We start from the raw sequence: 18,361 nt of genomic DNA, 5'->3' as shown, positions 1-18,361 counted from the left end.
TACTTTACCCTGGAAGATAGGTGACTGCCTAGTCAACATTCCTACCACTGACAGCTGAGTGGTGATTTTGCTCTGTAAAAAAAATTCATCAATTGAGCAGCCTGAAAAAAATACCCAAGGAAGGGAACTACTTCCCCAAAGTGTCTTTCTCATAGGGAAACCTCAATGTCAAGTTTAAAGTATGCTTTCCTGACCAGCACATTACATTAACATGACCCACGTGAAACAGATTCTTAAGCAGGTTTTATGCTATTCCTGGACCCTTTGGCAACCAGCCCAGCATCCAGTACAGTAACATCCACACCCAAACACTGCCATTCAAGGGATTCAGCTCCATGTAGGAGCCTCTGGTCACTGAGTTCTCAATAATGATTAAGATCTATTTCTTCTTCAGGAATATTTTCAGAAAGTAAACCCGCCCTTAAGCCTCTTCAGATATAGAAGACCTGTCTTTCCTACTTCTCTAAAGGATGTAAAACATTCAGTGAAGGAGGTGTGTGGTCTACTATACATTTTCTTTAAGGCTAAGCTAAGAGGCAGGAGACAAAGCCCATCTCCTCAAATGTCATCAAGAAGGAAATGGTCTTTTGCAGAGGGTGGGAGTGGGGAGTACATGGTATCTATTTCTCAACAAGAACTCCAGAGGGCTGGTCACCTTTGCACCAAAGCCAAAGGAAGCAGTAAGTAAGAGCAAAACTATATTCTTCCCTTAAATATAATCCCTGAGTTACCAAACCCATGCCCTCAACACAGTACACAGAAAAGACATCTTACTATTAGAGAAACATTTATTGGGAAGGATCAACATTCTCCACAAGGAAGGAATTATTTTTGGATGGGAAGTTTTCCTCCTTGGAAATTCTGGAGAAGTGTTTTCTGTCTAAACAGTAGAGACAGATCTCTGAACACAGTGCCTTCAGCAGTGGTGGGCACAGCTGGACGGGCCTGGCCAGCTTGACACCTGTGGGTGGGGCTTGGGTGGGGCACAGGCTCCCTGTGGGGCACTGGTGGGGGATGTTTCTGATACAATTGCTGGTCCTTAAATGCCACAGCTTTCTGGGGCTGTCTTTTCTTGTTTCTGATCTGTCTTGTACTTGGAGGATAGCTCTGGCCAGCTAAGATAGCTTCTTGGTGGCAGGACTTGGTATTTGTCACTTTAGAGGGAGCCTTGGAGTTGAAAGGATGTCCCCGGACAGGCTCTGTGTGGACCTGTACTCCAGCCTTTTGTTGAGATTGCCCAAAGTGCACCGGGGAAGGAGGGTCCTCTTGAGAGCTAGTGGCATCTAATGCATGCCGATACCCCAGTTTCTCCTCTAGGAACTTCCCGATGTCTGTCACGATTTTCTGAGCCTCTGTTGATCCAGTAGCAGCAGCTCTACTTTTAACTAGGCCTCTGCTCTGCACACTTGATATGGGGCTGCCCTTTTCCTGGGGATCTTCTTTCCTTTTGCATTTTTCCCCAGGATAAAGCCACTGCAAAAAGTGCTTCATTCTTTTTCTGATATGGCCTTCAGGAAGAGACTGTCCTTTCTTTGAAAAGGTCTGAGAAGACTTGCTCACAAGCATCTCCTCTAGTACCGTCTCTTGAGGAGGGAAACTCGTCCTCCTAAGCTGGGATGTCCCCAGCCCTGCATCCCCTCCACCTAGCTCTTCTGCTCTGCACCCTGGGGAGCTCACTCTCTTCACAGTTGGTGGGAAATTCTTATCCTGGCACCTCTGGAAGCCATGCTTAGGGACCCAGGGTTCCTGCTGCTGTTCCATCCTGATTCCTCTGTCCTCCACGTGGACATGCAGCACCTGGGACTCTCCTGTGTCCCCACCTGAGACGCCCTGGGCAGGAGTCAGTGAAGCTTTATAAGTCAAGTTATCTGAAGCAAGGGACATGTCCGTGGGTTGACCTTGAGCTTGGCTCTGTTCCCTCTTCTCCAATCTAAACTTTAACTCATCGAACAGTTGTTCTTTAAGGGATAAGCATTTAGGATCTAGGGGAACTGGTAGTTTGGGTGGGGGGCTTTTAGTGGTCACAGTAGTTTCTACTTTATTCTCATTCACATTTGTTATTTGGGAGCTCCCTGACTTGTTGGTTGTCAACATGTCATTCGTTTTTAATTGAAGAGTGTCAAGCGCCTCAGCCTTGAATATCTCCCTAGACAGTTTGGGCATAGAAACAGGTTCTGACTTCTCCACCTTTTTGCCCTGTTGCATTTTTCCTTTATCACTGGAACTCACACTCTTATACTTTGGCTCATATCTGGCTCCAGATTGCTTTGCAAGCAGCTTTCGGGGATATCTGTCAGCTAGTTGCGCCTGTCTATGACTTCCTCTCCCTGTGATGCAGAGTGTTCCCACTTTGTCTCCATGGAAAGATTGAGAGCTTCTTCTAAAGGACTTGGAGCTCCCAAATTTGGAGTCTGCCTCAGAAATCGAATTGGTTGAGGAGGAAAAACTGGCATGGGACAAGGACTGGGATGAGGCATCTTTCAGTTTAAAAATTTGTATGGATTCAAGGACCTTGGAAGGAAGGCCCCACAACATCCTCATACGAAACCTTTTAATATGTGCTTCCAGCATCTGCTGTGCACTGGGATCAACAAAAGTCAGGTCCTGGAAGGTATTCAAGGAATAGGACTCACCCACTGATGATGTCAAACTTCTCTCTTTTATTTCGGTGTGGGATTTCGCAGAAAGAATCAATGTTTGCTTGATGGCATGCCATGAACTATGCACAGTCCCAGGAAGTCGACCCTCATTTATTTCCTCAAACTTCTTACTCAAATGTACTTTTAGGACATTTTCAAGTTGTAGACTCTCTGCTGACACCCTTAAATTTTTCTCTGAGAGACTCACGATCTGAATGTTTATGTTTTTCTCAGAGTCATATCCCAGATCCTTATCTGAAGAGCTGTTTGGGTCTTTCAACAGGTGATCTTCCTGTCCATTCTCTTGGCTATGTTCCTGATCTTTCCCCACATCTTTCTCTAGCTGGAGCATTTCCGAGCTTCTCTCATGGAAACTTCCAGGTTGAATCAATTCAACATTTACATGTTTGCTACTCTGACCCTTAAACACAGAGATCAGTGAGACTCCACCACTGCTTTCTGATTTAGATGCCTCTAAAAAACCAGTTGGAGGCAACATCAGTGACACAGACTCTCTGATTCTCCGGGGCAGGCCCCACCGGTGTTGAATGAGCCTCTTTCGAAGGTGATGCTCTAGTTTCTTCCGAAGTTCATCACTGAGCACAAACTCCCCAGGAAGGATGGAGACTGAAACATGGGCCTGAGGGTGCTGGTGGTGAGAAGTGTTAGGAGCTAATGGACAAAAGTCTTCCTGAGATCTTTGGATCACAGAGGGTAAACCCCACAAACTTTCATGTTGTTTCTGCAACACGTTCCATTCCAGCTGTTGAATTTCAGATGAGGAGAGAGATTCTGATTCATTCTGAGGTCTATGGAAATACACTCCACAGATCCTAATCTGGGGTAGAGGACCGGGTGGCGTGACCAGGAGTGGGGATTTTGGGTCAGCTTGGGACTGGACCTGAGTGAGAGGTAGGGGCTGAGATTGAGGCAGGGTTTGAGGCAAGGATTCAGGCTGAATCTCAGGCAAGGACAGAGGTTGGGGATGGGGAAGTCCTGGGGATTCTTGGCCTGTAGAGGCATTTGAGTTTCTATTGAAAATAAAGTTTGAGGAATTGTCACTGGAGACATGAACAGCAGAGGGCAAGGACTCACTGTGTAGAGATGGGAGACCCCAGAAGAGCTGGGTAGGTTTTTGCTGTAATTGCTCCTCCAAGGTCTTAGGATATGGGGGTTGTTGATGCACAGGCTTATCAGCAACTGACTCTAACTTTATCCCTGAGGAATTTAGTTGATAGTCTGGCCTCAATTGTTCTGGAAAAGAATCTTTTTTCTTTTCCTTTTCTTTCCACATCAGGAAATCGCTCCTCTTTTGTACTTGTCTCTCCAGGAGTGCCAGGACATCAGGGCTGAGACATGAGAGATTACCAGGCTCTATGAGGTTGGCTGCAGGGTCTCCACCAAAAGAGGCCTCTGAAGAGTGGAGGGCAAGAAACTCTTGATTGAAATCACATTGTGCCAACGTGGAAGGGATTAAGTCTTTGGCATGAGCTTGCCACCAGGAGAAGTCTGAAATTGACAGGCTTGAATGATCAATGCCTGTGAGTGTTGGGACATAAGTGGACAACATGCCAGGGCTTTCTGTAGGCAAATTCTCAGGAACAGGTGTCAGTAAGATAGCAATTGATTTAGACTGAGTGACAGTTAAAGTGCAGTCTGGCTGTGGTAAAACAGACAGAGTTGGTGGTGCAAAAGAATCAGCGGGCTTCATTGCTTGGGACAAATCTGATAAGCGGTTGATATCATGGGAAAGAGTGGGGTCAAGGGAAAAGATGGTATTCAGAGACAAAGTGGCCTCTGGTGGGAGAACAGGATCTGCTGTCTGCATGTCATGTGGTAAGAGAGGGGGAAAGGCAAGGGGTTGGGGTGAGGAATAATCTACTGGGAATTCGGAATCCAAGGAAGTAAAAGGCTCTAATGCCAGAGTGTGACCCAATGGTGAGGGTGACAAAAAGTCAGCTAAAGGGGTCATGGAGCTAGGTGAAAGAATGGAGGGGGGCAACGGGGAAGGCTCAGGCAGAGAGGCTGGTAGTAGATCTCCTGGAGAGACTGCTGAGAAGGCAGGGGACAGAGTCAATGATGAATCGGCCACAGGAGCTGTGGAAGCCAAAGGTGACATAGAGGAAGCAGAATCTTCCAGGGTCTCCGGGGACAGCAGCCAATTGACTTCAGCAGTTGCATTATTACACACATCACAGAAGGGATCTGGACATAAGAGCTGACGAAAGCGGATGGTATCATCATGCCGGCCCAGGGGGCTGCAGGAGACAGGAAGTACAAAGATGCAACCAGGACCAGAATAATGAAAGGGGGACCTGCTGGCCTGGCAGGGGTGGGCTGGAGCCTACTGCCCCTTTATATTGCTCCACATCCCTGACTTCACAACATGCTCAATAACTGTCACCTTAAGGCCTTCATCACATACTCATTCCTATGCTACCCCGTCCTGTGACTACAGTAGGTTGCACTGAATCCCAGGAATTGCAGAGAACATACTAAGGAGGGATCAGGAAAGAAGGGGAAAGACTAGTCACCTTTTCAGAATAGAAATCAGCTTCGTTTTTTCCTCTGTTTCTATCTGGTGAAATCTCCAACCTGAGAAACCAGGAGAGTGGGTTACATGTAAGGAAGGTAGAAGCATAGGTATAATGTAAGAGTCCCCTTATGGGAAACCCTTGGGATACTAGACTCTGAAAGACCCAAGAATTAGTAGATGAGATCAAATGGTCAATTACTTTATATGTATGTTGCTTCACTTGTAGTACTTTCACATGCCTTATATCTCCTGTGATGCTCAAAACCACCATGTGAAACACAGAGATCAGTGTGGCCTCAGAGAGCAATCTGGTTATCCAGGAAGTCAGAGGACTTATACAAAGTCAGGACACAGACGTTCTGACTCTTGACATCTCACATGGCCACCTGTGGGGAAACACCCATTGCCCAGGTCCATCATGGCTTCATGCCGAGCCATGAGAATAACAGGGAATCCAAGAAGTGTCTCAGGCTCGGACTGCCTCCCCATGAGCCTCCCTCCAGATACCTCTGGTTTCTGAGAGAAACGGTATCTAGCCACAGACATCGTCAGAAGTCACGGACCTGGGATCTCATGGAAAAGGCAGGAAGGGTCACCCTTGGAGAGATCCAGTGAAACAGGCAGAGCCTTACCTTTCAGTGTGACACCTTTCCTTCTCCTCCTGGTTCTGCCCTGACACTGAAAACGAAAAGAATGAAGTGCTGGGGCTCATTTCTCTCAGTCCTCTCTAGAAAACTCAGATATTCATTATCCAGGAATAATATGACTCTAATCTTTGTGTTCCTTCCTTTTGTCAATTTTAAAGGTTTAAAATGTTTTCAACTTTTTTTTCCTTAAAAAACCCAAAGAAAGACTTTTGTCTCTGAAGCCCACCCTTGATAGTCTCAGTCAGAAGTCACCTGCCTAAGGAGGGCATAGCATCTGAGGCTAACAGTCAACATCTGTGTCCCTCAGATAGGACTTTGGGTCCTGAAAACTCAGGCTTCAGCCTCTGCTCTGGAGGCTCTCAGAGGCTCAGCACTGCTGCCCTGACCAGCTCAGCACAAAGGAAGGCTTGGTCAAGTGATGCCTGACTGGAGAATGTAACTCATGATCAAGCATTGGGGAACTCTGTTCTCCTGCAGAGATCCAAAACTCTCTAAATAACCCAACCCAGGGCCACAGAATTACTGTTTGGGATTTTCTCCTGGAATCCTCCAAACACTCAGCTGGTCTGTGGGCTTCAAATGAAAGCCTTAGTACTCCCTGAACCACTGGCCCTGCCTAGTTTTATCCTCTCCTTGAAATTCCTATCTTAGGTGTCTCTCTGACCCAACCAAACTCATCTTAAAATGTGGAATAGAAATGGAAACAGCAATAAAGAATCTCTGTTGGGGGTGCACCCAGGGTTACTTACTTACCTTTTGGATGCGTTTAATTTTACAGAAGGTTGGTAAACATGGAAACCCCACCAGGTACCACAGGAACAGAAGGAACAACCCCAGCCCACACAGGAAAATGAGGTCAGAGTCAATATCCAAGGAGGTGGAGCCAAAGCTCAGACATGGGTCAGTAGGGCTATTCAAAAATGAGAGAACATTCCATTTTCTGAATTCCATTGTCTGAATCACAAGGCTGACTGAGATTACTGAGCACTGAGAGTGCAGTCACTTGAATATAGTCCCAAGCCTGCATCACTGAGAACTCAGGAGTCACAAAGGGTTTCTGAGGGTGGGGGAGGGGACAACATGAAGAGAATGCATCCACCGCCCCTCCCCCATCCACCAGCCTAGCAGACAACTCCACCCCTCCTGGGCCTTCCAGGTCCCTCTGCCCTACCCTGCCATCATATTTTCCAACTCCAACCTTTCATGGCTTCATATATTCACATTAATAAAATTTTCTGCCTATCCCATCCATAACCCAAATATTACCTAGGATCCCTTTACTGTTTGAGAAACTTGACTTGGGTCTCACCAGTTCCACTGCCTTAAAATACTGTCTGGAATTTTTGCTTGTACACTTTTACACTCAGGATCATCATCATCATCATAATAAATGTCACTCAGTTGTGTCCAACTCTTTGTGACAGTCCATGGAATTCTCTAGGCCACAATATTGGAGTGGGTAGCCTTTCCCTTCTCCAGTGGATCTTCCCAACCCAGGGGTCAAATCCAGGTCTCCCACATTGCAGACGGATTCTTTACCAGCTGAGCCACCAGGGAAACCCAAGAATACCAGAATGGGTAGCCCATCCCTTCTCCAGCAGATCTTCCCTGCCCAGGAATCAAACCAGGGTCTCCTGCATTGCAGGTGGATTCTTTACCAACTGAGCTACCAGGGAAGCCTCAGGATCATATATGTCCTTAAATCCATCTTTCCTACAGAATGTTTTTGCTACAGGAACCCAGATATAGAACTTAAAAGTTCTTTTATATAGTTTTGTGAATGTTAAATGGGAAAATTTGTTTTTTGTTTCAGTCAGCCTTTACCATCTTGAGTCAGTGGGGTGTGACTCAAATAATTGAAATGAATAATTCACCATTCAATATTCACAAAACTAGTCCCTATAAGATAAATGTAAATAAACTTTCACATGATCTTGAGGATAAGTCTGTAGCAGTTATTTTTCTAAAGTTAGTAAAGGTTAAGCTGCATAAAGATTTTTAGGACATACTAGACACACACAGACACACATACCCTTTGACAAACCAACCTGGTGTTTTCAAATCTAAGAATAAAGTGTTTCTTCACTTCAGTCTTTCATCTTTTATTTTAACTCTACTTTTTTTTATTCTACCTAAAATACAGACAGTCCTGCACTCTACATCAATTTCCTAACATGTATACAAACCCCTGTCCTAGTCATTTTGGGCAACTGTAACAAAATACATTTGACTTTGTGCTTAAACAACACATACTTATTTCTCATAGTTCTGAAAGCTGGAGAGTTCAAAATGAAGGCAACAGCAGATTCTGTGTCTGGTGAGACCCACTTCCTGGTGATACAGCTGTCATCTCTCTGCAACTTCACATGACAGAAACAGAGAGTAAGAGAGCTCTGTGAGGTCTCTTTTATAAGAAGAGCACTAATTCCATTCATGAAGCCTCCACTGTTATGATCAAATCACCTCCCAAAGGCCTCATCTACTAATGCCATCATATTGGGTATAGGATTTCAACATATGAATTTGGTGGGACACAAACATTCTGTCAGAATGGTGATACAGGTTACACGCTAAGTCCCATAGTGACAGGGTGGGACCTAGGAGTATCAAAACTTAGGGCGAAATCAAGTCTTGACAGCCTTACCTGATTGTCTTTGTGGGCCCTATAAATATAATCTTTTCCAAAGAGTGCCTTTCCCCCACCACACACACATACACACAATGGTTTAAAAGCTCTGCTCTATTTAAGCATCCCTATATATGTTGAAAATCAACAACTAACCATGCTTTTTTTCAGGCTTCTCTTGTAAGGTTTAAATAATACCAGTATTTCCTTCCCTTCTTTCTACATCTTCCTTTCTAATCTCTTTATCTTCATAACAGCTGTCCTCTGAACTGTCTCCTAATTTCTCATGACTTTCTTAAACTGTGATGCCCTTTATTTAACACCCATGGCCTAATACAGTTACTTATCTCCTGTGAAGGGGTGAGACAGCCTTCAAACCTCCAGAGTCTTCTTTCAATTATGCAGGAACAGGTAACCTGCCCTGAGTATAAAATCGGCAAAGAGGGGCTACTTCCTTCTCGCCTTGATATGCAGCCTCAGTCTAGTTTTCATTTAATAAATATTTACTGCTGGAAAGTAGGAGACACAAGTACCTGTAAGTCCTGGTCTCAGTCCTTAAGGACATTATGGTACAGTTTTAGGGAAAAGCCCTGACAGGTCAAGATTTATATAACTGCACAGGTGAGGTCCCCATGGCATTTGTGAATTGCCAAGTGATCTCTGGAATAGACCAGAGAAGGGATAGACGCTGTGGGTGGTAACTGCCCAGACATATTATGCTCCTTAGGAAAGTATCCTTGCATGCCTACCCTCTCCAATTTTCTGATACAAATTAATGATTCTTTGAGAAGATGGTTAAAAACTTTTCTATTCTAAAAGAGCACCTGTTGCTTAGGAATTCCTACATACATTTGTATGCCTTATGTTATACCTACAAGAAATTTCAATAAAAAGGCTTTTCCCAAAATGTTAATGATTCCTTTTCAGAATCTGATAGAAACTCCTTCAAAATTTAAAGAAACAAAGGATTAAATGTACAATGTTTTTTAAGTTTGTTTTTAACTTTTTGTACCAACCACAAATGAACTCCATTGATATTCAGTAGGAGAGGTTTATAGCACTTATCCTTCTTAGACTAATATCAATTATAAATTTGTCTAAGTTATAAAACATTTTGCATTCAGTGATCTCAGTGGATTTTCACAAACATCCTGTGATATAAACAGAACAGGTACTATTATGCCATTTTATCAATGAAAAAATTGAAGCTCAGAGGGGGAAGTGACTTCCCTAGATCATTCAACAAGTAAGTAGTAGAGCCCTGACTACCAAATTCCTCACCTTCCCAATGCTTCTATTTTAAAAAGGAGAAATAAGTGACTTCTTAAAAAATATTCCCTCGTCCTAAAATTAAAGCTGGTTATGGGACTGAGAATATTCACTTTGTCCATGAAATGTTGCCAAATTTGGAAAGTAAAGAAAACTATATTTGGCACCCTATCCCCTCTTATGTACCTTTTCCTTTTCATTCTTAGCACCAGTATCTTGATAGGTTTTCTCTATTGTCCTCTTAAAACCTGCTTTCAAGAATTCTATTTCATATGATTCATGGTAAGGAATAAATTTTAAAATGTCCTCCCTTCCAGGAACACATTTCATACATTTTGGCCATACGAAGGCAATGGCACCCCACTCCAGTACTCTTGCCTGGCAAATCCCATGAACAGTGGAGCCTGGTAGGCTGCAGTCCATGGGGTCGCTAAGAGTCGGACACGACTGAGCGACTTCACTTTCACTTTTCACTTTCATGCATTGGAGAAGGAAATGGCAACCCACTCCAGTGTTCTTGCCTGGAGAATCCCAGGGACAGAGGGGCCTGGTAGGAGGCCGTCTATGGAGTCGCACAGAGTCGGACACGACTGAAGCGACTTGGCAGTAGCAGCAGCAGCAACACCAAACCCTTGTAATAAAGCTCTCACTAGAACATTTCAGGTAGCCATCCTGAGGTGGCAGTGCTGACTTTCAGTAGAGAGAGATCTTCTCCTCTCTACCCAATGACATCTTCCCAGTTGACCTGCGTCACCACACAGAAGCCTGCTCCCAGATTTCAGGCTGGACATAGTTATGTTATCACCAAGGGGGAGTATTTTCCAAAAACTCTACTAGAGTAATGTGCTGCTATTGGAGGAGACTCAGTAGTGATGTCATTCATTTAGGATTGTCGCATGTCCTCAGTACTCTCATTCACATCCTGGTCACTGTCCCAGGGATGGAGGGAATTATCTTTAGGTTACCAAAAAACCTGAAGAAAAACAGATTCTAGGGAAGGATCCTTTAAAACTGCACTTAAATCAGTAGCTTTAAGATGTTCTTCATTCATACACACACCATACTGTCATTGAACTCTTGTCGTATTTCTAGTAGAAATATCAAGAAAATGAGTCATTGCCTCTGCCCTCAGACTGGTCAGAGTTCAGTAAGTAAGACCTGAAAACAACTATAATAAAGTGATATGATAAAAGAAGTAGAATAAGAACACAATGAGGTACTTCTCTGGTGGTCGGGTGGCTAAGACTCTGAGCTCACCACGCATGGGGCTCAGGTTCTATCCCTGGTCAGGGAAACCAGATCCCACATGCTGCAACTAAGAGTTCACATGCTACAACTAAAGATCCTGTGTGTCACAACTAAGACCCAGCACAGCCAAATAAATAAATACATGGGTTTTTTTTAAGAGCATAATAAAAATACAGATAAGAGAGCAATTAATCCACCAGAAGGGAAACGAGAAAAGGCAGGGAAAATTTCAGAGTTGGTGCCAACTGAGATGGGCCTTGTGAGGTCATCACCTCCTCCTCTCCCTCCTTCCCCTGGCCTTTTTTCTGTTCTTTACCCCCTTTCTCCTCATCCTCCTTGTCTTCTTCCTTCAGACTTTTATTTTTTAGAGGAGTTTAAGGTTGATAGCAAATTTGAGCAGAAAAGAGTTCCCATGTGTGATCTGACCCTCCTCATACCCCTCCACCCACACACACAGCCTCTCCCACTATCAGCTTCCAGCACCGCAGTGGGACATTTGTTCCAACCAAACCTACACTGACACATCATTATCACCCAGAGCCCATAGCTTGCATGAGTTTAGACAAGTGTCTAATGGCATGTATCCACCACTGCAGTATCATACAGTGTAGTTTCACTGCCCTAGAAATCCTCCATGCTCTGCCTAGTCACCCCATCCTACACCCCCTGGCAACCACCAACCTTTTTACTGTCTCCAGAGTTTTGCCTTTTCAGAATGTCATATAGTTTAAATCATATAGTATGCATGTAGCCTTTTCAGATTGGCTTCTTTCACTTAGTAATATGCATTTAAGCTACCTGCATGTATTTTTGTGGCTTAATAGCTCATTTCTTTTTGTGCTTAATACTATTCAATTACCTGGGTGTACCACAGTTGATTTATCCATTCAACTGGATATCTTGTTTCTTCTCAGTTTTGACACTTATGAATACAGCTCCTCTAAACTGTTTTTAAAGACCACATTATTGAGGCATAGTTCACATACCATATAATTCACCCATTAAAAGTGTACAATTCGATGACTTTTAGTATATTCACAATGTTGTGCATCCATCATTACAATCAATTTGAGAACATTTTTATCATTCAGTTTAGTCGCTCAGTTGTGTCTAACTCTTTGCGACCCCATGAACTGCAGCACGCCAGGCCTCCCTGTCCATAACCAACTCCCGGAGTTCTCTCAAACTCATATCCATTGAGTCGGTGATGCCATCCAGCCATCTCATCCTCTGTCGTCCCCTTCTCCTCCTGCCCCCAATCCCTCCCAACATCAGATTCTTTTCCAAACGAGTCAGCTCTTCACATGAGGTGGCCAAAGTACTGGAGTTTCAGCTTTAGCATCAGTCCTTCCAAAGAACACCCAGGACTGATCTCCTTTAGAATGGACTGGTTGGATACCCTTGCAGTCCAAGAGACTCTCAAGAGTCTTCTCCAACACCACACTTCAGAAGCATCAATTCTTTGGTGCTCAGCTTTCTTCACATTCCAACTCTCACATCCATACATGACCACTGGAAAAACCATAGCCTTGACTAGATGGACCTTTGTTGTCAAAGTAATCTCTCTGCTTTTTAATATGCTATCTAGGTTGATAACTTTCCTTCCAAGGAGTAAGCATCTTTTAATTTCATGGCTGCAATCACCATCTGCAGTGATTTTGGAGCTCCAAAAAATAAAGTCTGACACTGTTTGCACTGTTTTCCCATCTAATTCCCATGACCTGATGGGACCAGATGCCATGATCTTCGTTTTCTGAATGTTGAGCTTTAAGCCAACTTTTTCACTCTCCACTTTCACCTTCATCAAGAGGCTCTTGAGTTCCTCTTCACTTTCTGCCATAAGGGTGGTGTCATCTGCATATCTGAGGTTATTGATATTCCTCCTGGCAATCTTGATTCCAGCTTGTGCTTCTTCCAGCCCAGCGTTTCTCATGATGTACTCTGCATATAAATTAAATAAGCAGGCCTTGACATACTCCTTTTCCTATTTGGAACCAGTCTGTTGTTCCATGTCCAGTTCTAACTGTTGCTTCCTGACCTGCATATAGGTTTTTCAAGAGGCAGATCAGGTGGTCTGGTATTCCATCTCTCAGAATTTTCCACAATTTATTGTGGTCCACGCAGTCAAAGGCTTTGGCATAGTCAATAAAGGAGAAATAGATGTTTTTCTGGAACTCTCTTGCTCCTTCGATGATCCAGCGGATGTTATCAGTTTTATCTCTGGTCCTCTGCCTTTTCTAAAACCAGCTTGAACATCTGGAATTTCACAGTTCACGTATTGCTGAAGCCTGGCTTGGAGAATTTTGAGCATTACTTTACTAGCGTGTGAGATGAGTGCAATTGTACGGTAGTTTGAGCATTCTTTGGCATTGCCTTTCTTTGGGATTGGAATGAAAACTGACCTTTTCCAGTCCTGTGGCCACTGCTGAGTTTTCCAAATTTGCTGGCATATTGAGTGCAGTACTTTCACAGCATCATCTTTCAGGATTTGAAATAGCTCAACTGGAATTCCATCACCTCCACTAGCTTTGTTTGTAGTGATGCTTTCTAAGGCCCACTTGACTTCACATTCCAGGATGTCTAGCTCTAGGTGAGTAATCACACCATCGTGATTATCTGGGTTGTGAATATCTTTTTTGTACAGTTCTTCTGTGTGTTCTTGCTGCCTCTTCTTAATACCTTCTGCTTCTGTTAGGTCCATACCATTTCTGTCCTTTATCGAGCCCATCTTTGCATGAAATGTTCCCTTGATATCTCTAATTTTCTTGAAGAGATCTCTAGTCTTTCCCATTCTGTTGTTTTCCTCTATTTCTTTGCATTGATCACTGAGGAAGGCTTTCTTATCTCTCGTTGCTATTCTTTGGAACTCTGCATTCAGATGCTTATATCTTTCCTTTTCTCCTTTGCTTTTCGCTTCTATTCTTTTCACAGCTATTTGTAAGGCCTCCCCAGACAGCCATTTTGCTTATTTGCATTTCTTTTCCATGGGGATGTCTTGATCCCTGTCTCCTGTACAGTATCATGAACCTCCGTCCATAGTTCATCAGGTGCTCTATCAGATCTAGTCCCTTAAATCTATTTCTCACTTCCACTGTATAATCATAAGGAATTTGATTTTGATTTAGACCTGAATGGTCTAGTGGTTTTCCCTACTTTCTTCAATTTAAGTCTGAATTTGGCAATAAGGAGTTCATGATCTGAGCCACAGTCAGCTCCTGGTCTTGTTTTTGCTGACTGTATAGAGCATCTCCATCTTCGGCTGTAAAGAATATAATCCATCTGATTTCGGTGTTGACCATCTGGTGATGTCCATGTGTAGAGTCTTCTGTTATTATCACTCTAAAAAAGACACTCTGCTACACTTAGCCTTCACCTTTCGATCTCTTCACTCTCCCCAGCCCTCAGTTTAGTGGCTCAATCATGTCCAGTTCTAACTGTTGCTTCCTGACCTGCATACAGATTTCTCAGGAGGCAGGTCAGGTGGTCTGGTATTCCCATCTCTTTCAGAATTTTTCCACAGTTCATTGTGATCCACATAGTCAAAGGCTTTGGCATAGTCACTAAAGCAGAAATAGATGTTTTTCTGGAACTCTCTTGCTTTTTTGATGATCCAACAGATGTTGGCAATTTGATCTCTGGTTCCTGTGCCTTTTCTAAATCCTGCTTGAACATCAGGAATTTCACAGTTCACATATTGTTGAAGCCTGGCTTGGAGAATTTTGAGCATTACTTTGTTAGCATGTGAGATGAATGCAATTGTATGGTAGTTTGAGCATTCTTTGGCATTGCCTTTCTTCGGGATTGGAATGAAAACTGACCTTTTCCAGTCCTGTGGCCACTTCTGAGTTTTCCAAATTTGCTGGCATATTGAGTGCGGTACTTTCACAGCATCATCTTTTAAGATTTGAAATGGCTCAACTGGAATTCCATCACCTCCACTAGCTTTGTTCATAGTGATGTTTCCTAAGGCCCACTTGACTTCGCGTTCCAGGATGTCTGGCTCTAGGTGAGTGATCACACCATCATGATTATCTGGTCATGAAGATCTTTTTTGTATAGTTCTTCTGTGTATTTTTGCCACCTCTTCTATATATTTGTCAATTCCGTACATTTATATAAATGGAATTATACAACATGTGGCCTTTCATATATGGCTTCTTTCACTTAACACAATGTTTGTAGGGTTAGTCGGTGTTGTAATATGTATCAATACTTCATTTGTTTATATGGCAAATAATATTCCATTGTACAGATATACCACATTCTGTTTATACATTAATCAGTTGGTGAACATTTAGGTTGTTTCCAGTTTTGACTATTATGAATAAAGCTGCTATGAACATGTGTACACATACTGGTGCAAATGTATGTTTTTATTTCTTATTTATTTTTGCCATAACTTAAACTCACACTTTATCTAAGTTTGTTGTTTTTCTGAGATTTTGGTAATATAACCATGTCAGACTCCTTATGAAATGAAATCTTTGGGGTCTAGATGCAGTTTTTATCAAATGTCTGGATGTGTCAAGTTGCCCTTATGCCAACACTCTCCGAATTAGCCCTTGAATCAGCAGGAATGGTGGTGATGCATAATGCTTAACATTTAAAAGTAATGAATACCTTATGTTCTCAAGCTTCTATCCTTAGAAAACCAGAAAAGAGTGTAGGAAGAGAAAATGCAATTCAGCCAAAGGGAATATAAGCAGACCTAAAACATACATAAAAGTGTATGTCTGATCACCCTAAAGCATCAGGCATGTACTTGAGGATGAGAGTAGCAAAAAAATAAAAAAGGGTGAAAAAGAAGGGTACTCAGTTGTGAAAGACTTTAAATGATGGTTTAGGAAGCTTGAATTCTGTATCAAGGCAGTGGGAAGCTAAGGTTTTCATAACCAGAAGAATGTTTTTCCCAGATCTCTGTTTTGGAAAGATGACTGGCAAGCTGATTGAGAATTAGAGGGAAATATGCATATCAATCACTCTATCATACGGGACTCTTTCTCTTGCAGATAATAGAAAACCTGAACTCTAGCTTAAGCAAAAATTTTAATTTACTGGCTTCTGTTTTTCCACAACACAGAAACAGATTCATCTGACTCGCTATCTTTTGGTTCTGCTTTCATGGTATTGATCCCTTCTCTTGTAGTCTCAAGGCGGTATCCAGCCAGGGAAAACAGAACTGTCCCAGTTTCTCAATTAAAGCCCAGACATTCAAGTGATTGGGACCAGCTCAGGTCACCAGGGGTTTCCCTGGTGGCTCAGACGGTGAAGAATCTTCCTGCAGTGCAGGAGACCCAGGTTCCATCCCTGAGTCAGGAAGATCCCCTGAAGAAGAGGAATGACTACCCATTCCAGTATTCTTGCCTGGAGAATCCCATGGACAGAGGAGCCTGGCAGGCTACAGTCCATGGGGTTGCAAATAATCAGACACGATTGATCGACTAACACTTTCACACTTTCAGGTCATAAAATCACCCCTGAAATAATTAGTGGGAATCAAAGAATACTACTGGCCTAGTGGTCCATGGACCAGTGCCTGTTTCCACATTTTTGTTACCATCTGAAGCAAGATAACTATAGAAACTGAGAATGGCTAGAAACTTATTACAATTTGACAGAGTAATTAAATCTAATAATTAAAAAATTGAGGCATATATTTTATATGTCATTGTTTGAAAGGCATTTTTCCAGTACTTCATTTTCATTGTATTTTACACAAGTACCAGTCCTCAGTGGATGGGAGTGTGGGAGATAAAACAAACTGGTCCTTCACCAAAGATAGTTTGTGCTCTCAGGTACTGTGCACTACTGTGAAGCCTATAGCTGACAGCATTCTGGAAGCACACAGTGAAACTTTGGGGAGATCCTTCCCTCTTGCCATGAGAAAAGGCAAAAATAAATGTCCGTTATAATTGTAGAATCTTATTTGGAGAGAGGAAGGACACTCTTGTACTTACTTTAGTTCTCTTATTTTCTCATATTTTTTTTCTGACCTGTCCTAGCAACATTTACTCTGCATAAGCTTGGATATGGCCATTTTAATAGGCTAAACATCACATGGGCATTCACCTATCCTGCCCATTGGGACTTTTATTACTAGAATCAAAGCATTTGAATGGCTCTCTTTAACCATTAAGAGAAAAACAACTTTGAGCTAGACTAACACAAGGCAATTACTAAGCTGAGCCAAATTCCTCTGCCATGCTTTTGGCACTGAGGTATGGAAACTCTACAACCCTATAAGAGGTCTGAAGGGGGAAAAAAGTGTTTAAGACAAATTTCAGGGGTCTCAGGTTCTCATTAAAAATGCATTTTAGAAAATTGTTTTAAGTTAACTTGCTAGGGCAGTTGTATGGCAAGGAAACGTGTGTAGCAATTTGGCAAATTGCAGTTCTCATCTCTCCTTTAAAATAAAATGGAAACAATAAAAATACAATTAAAAATAAAATTAAAAAAGCATAATCTGAATGAGTATTTTTATTTTTTTTTCCTAATTAAAGCTTTGCAATTAAAGTTTTGCTGGAGAACAACCTGTGTTTTTAATCTCACAAAGGGCTAATACATGCACAGGATTTGAGATGTCAGCTAACACTCAGATCTGGAAGTGACCTTGGAGAACCGTCTAGTCTGGCTTTCTCATTTTAAAAATTGGAAACTGAGGCCAGAGCAGGTTTATTTCTTTTTTCCTTAATCCTTTATTTTGTGTGTGTGTGTGTGTGTGTGTTTTCTCTTGGAAGACTTCGAAACTTGGTATCTGCACATAATTTAGACATTATAGGGCTTTTTTCTTTTCAGTATGAAGACAATGACTCTGTATACGTGTGATGGATTCATTTTGATATATGGCAAAACCAATAGATATTGTAAAGTTGAAAAATTAAATTAAAAAAAAATGAAGACAAGGACTCAACAAACACCAAATTTTATCCAGTACTACCTCAAAAATCTGTAACTTTTGCCCAAGTGAACTTCACAAGCAATTAACATGCTAATGCTTCTTTGTGAAAACCAAATGGAAATACAACATATGCCTTCATGCCTTCTGTAATAAAGTAAGCTGAATGTAACTTCAACATTCCTTTATGACCCCAGCTTAGTCTAATAAACAGCAGTACTTCAAAGGAGCAGGTGTAGGTAGTATGGGACATGGACACAAATATGCATTGACTCCAGCAATGCCTCCCAAGCCTGCTATCAGTTAAAAAATCCATCACCTATATTTTAGGTGTTTACTTCTTGTTCATAAAAACACAATGACTGTTCATCAAATATACATACACAGTGCAAAAGAGAACTGCCTTTAGTAGATCACATGGCTGCCCTAAGTAGTTAATGTAGTTTGGATCACTTTTATCCCCTCAGTGTGGGTGTAGGGAGTGAGGGAGTTAGAAAAGAA

General features: G+C 42.4%; 1 protein-coding gene across 1 annotated transcript; it reads right to left on the bottom strand.

Moving 5' to 3' along the window:
• Positions 1–825: 825 nt before the first annotated feature.
• On the bottom strand, positions 826–6,773 carry LOC129650950 (spermatogenesis-associated protein 31D4-like). Its single transcript, XM_055579713.1, has 3 exons — positions 6,576–6,773; positions 5,554–5,691; positions 826–4,962 (listed from the first exon to the last, which is right to left on the bottom strand). Exons 1-3 carry the CDS (start codon positions 6,771–6,773, stop codon positions 826–828), a joined length of 4,473 nt encoding a protein of 1,490 aa, XP_055435688.1.
• Positions 6,774–18,361: the final 11,588 nt, after the last annotated feature.

This window comes from Bubalus kerabau, chromosome 4 (assembly GCF_029407905.1).
Source record: "Bubalus kerabau isolate K-KA32 ecotype Philippines breed swamp buffalo chromosome 4, PCC_UOA_SB_1v2, whole genome shotgun sequence".
In the NCBI taxonomy this organism is placed as follows: Eukaryota; Metazoa; Chordata; class Mammalia; order Artiodactyla; family Bovidae; genus Bubalus; species Bubalus kerabau.
Note: the sequence above shows the minus strand (reverse complement) of the source record. Positions and strands in the feature narration are given on the sequence as shown.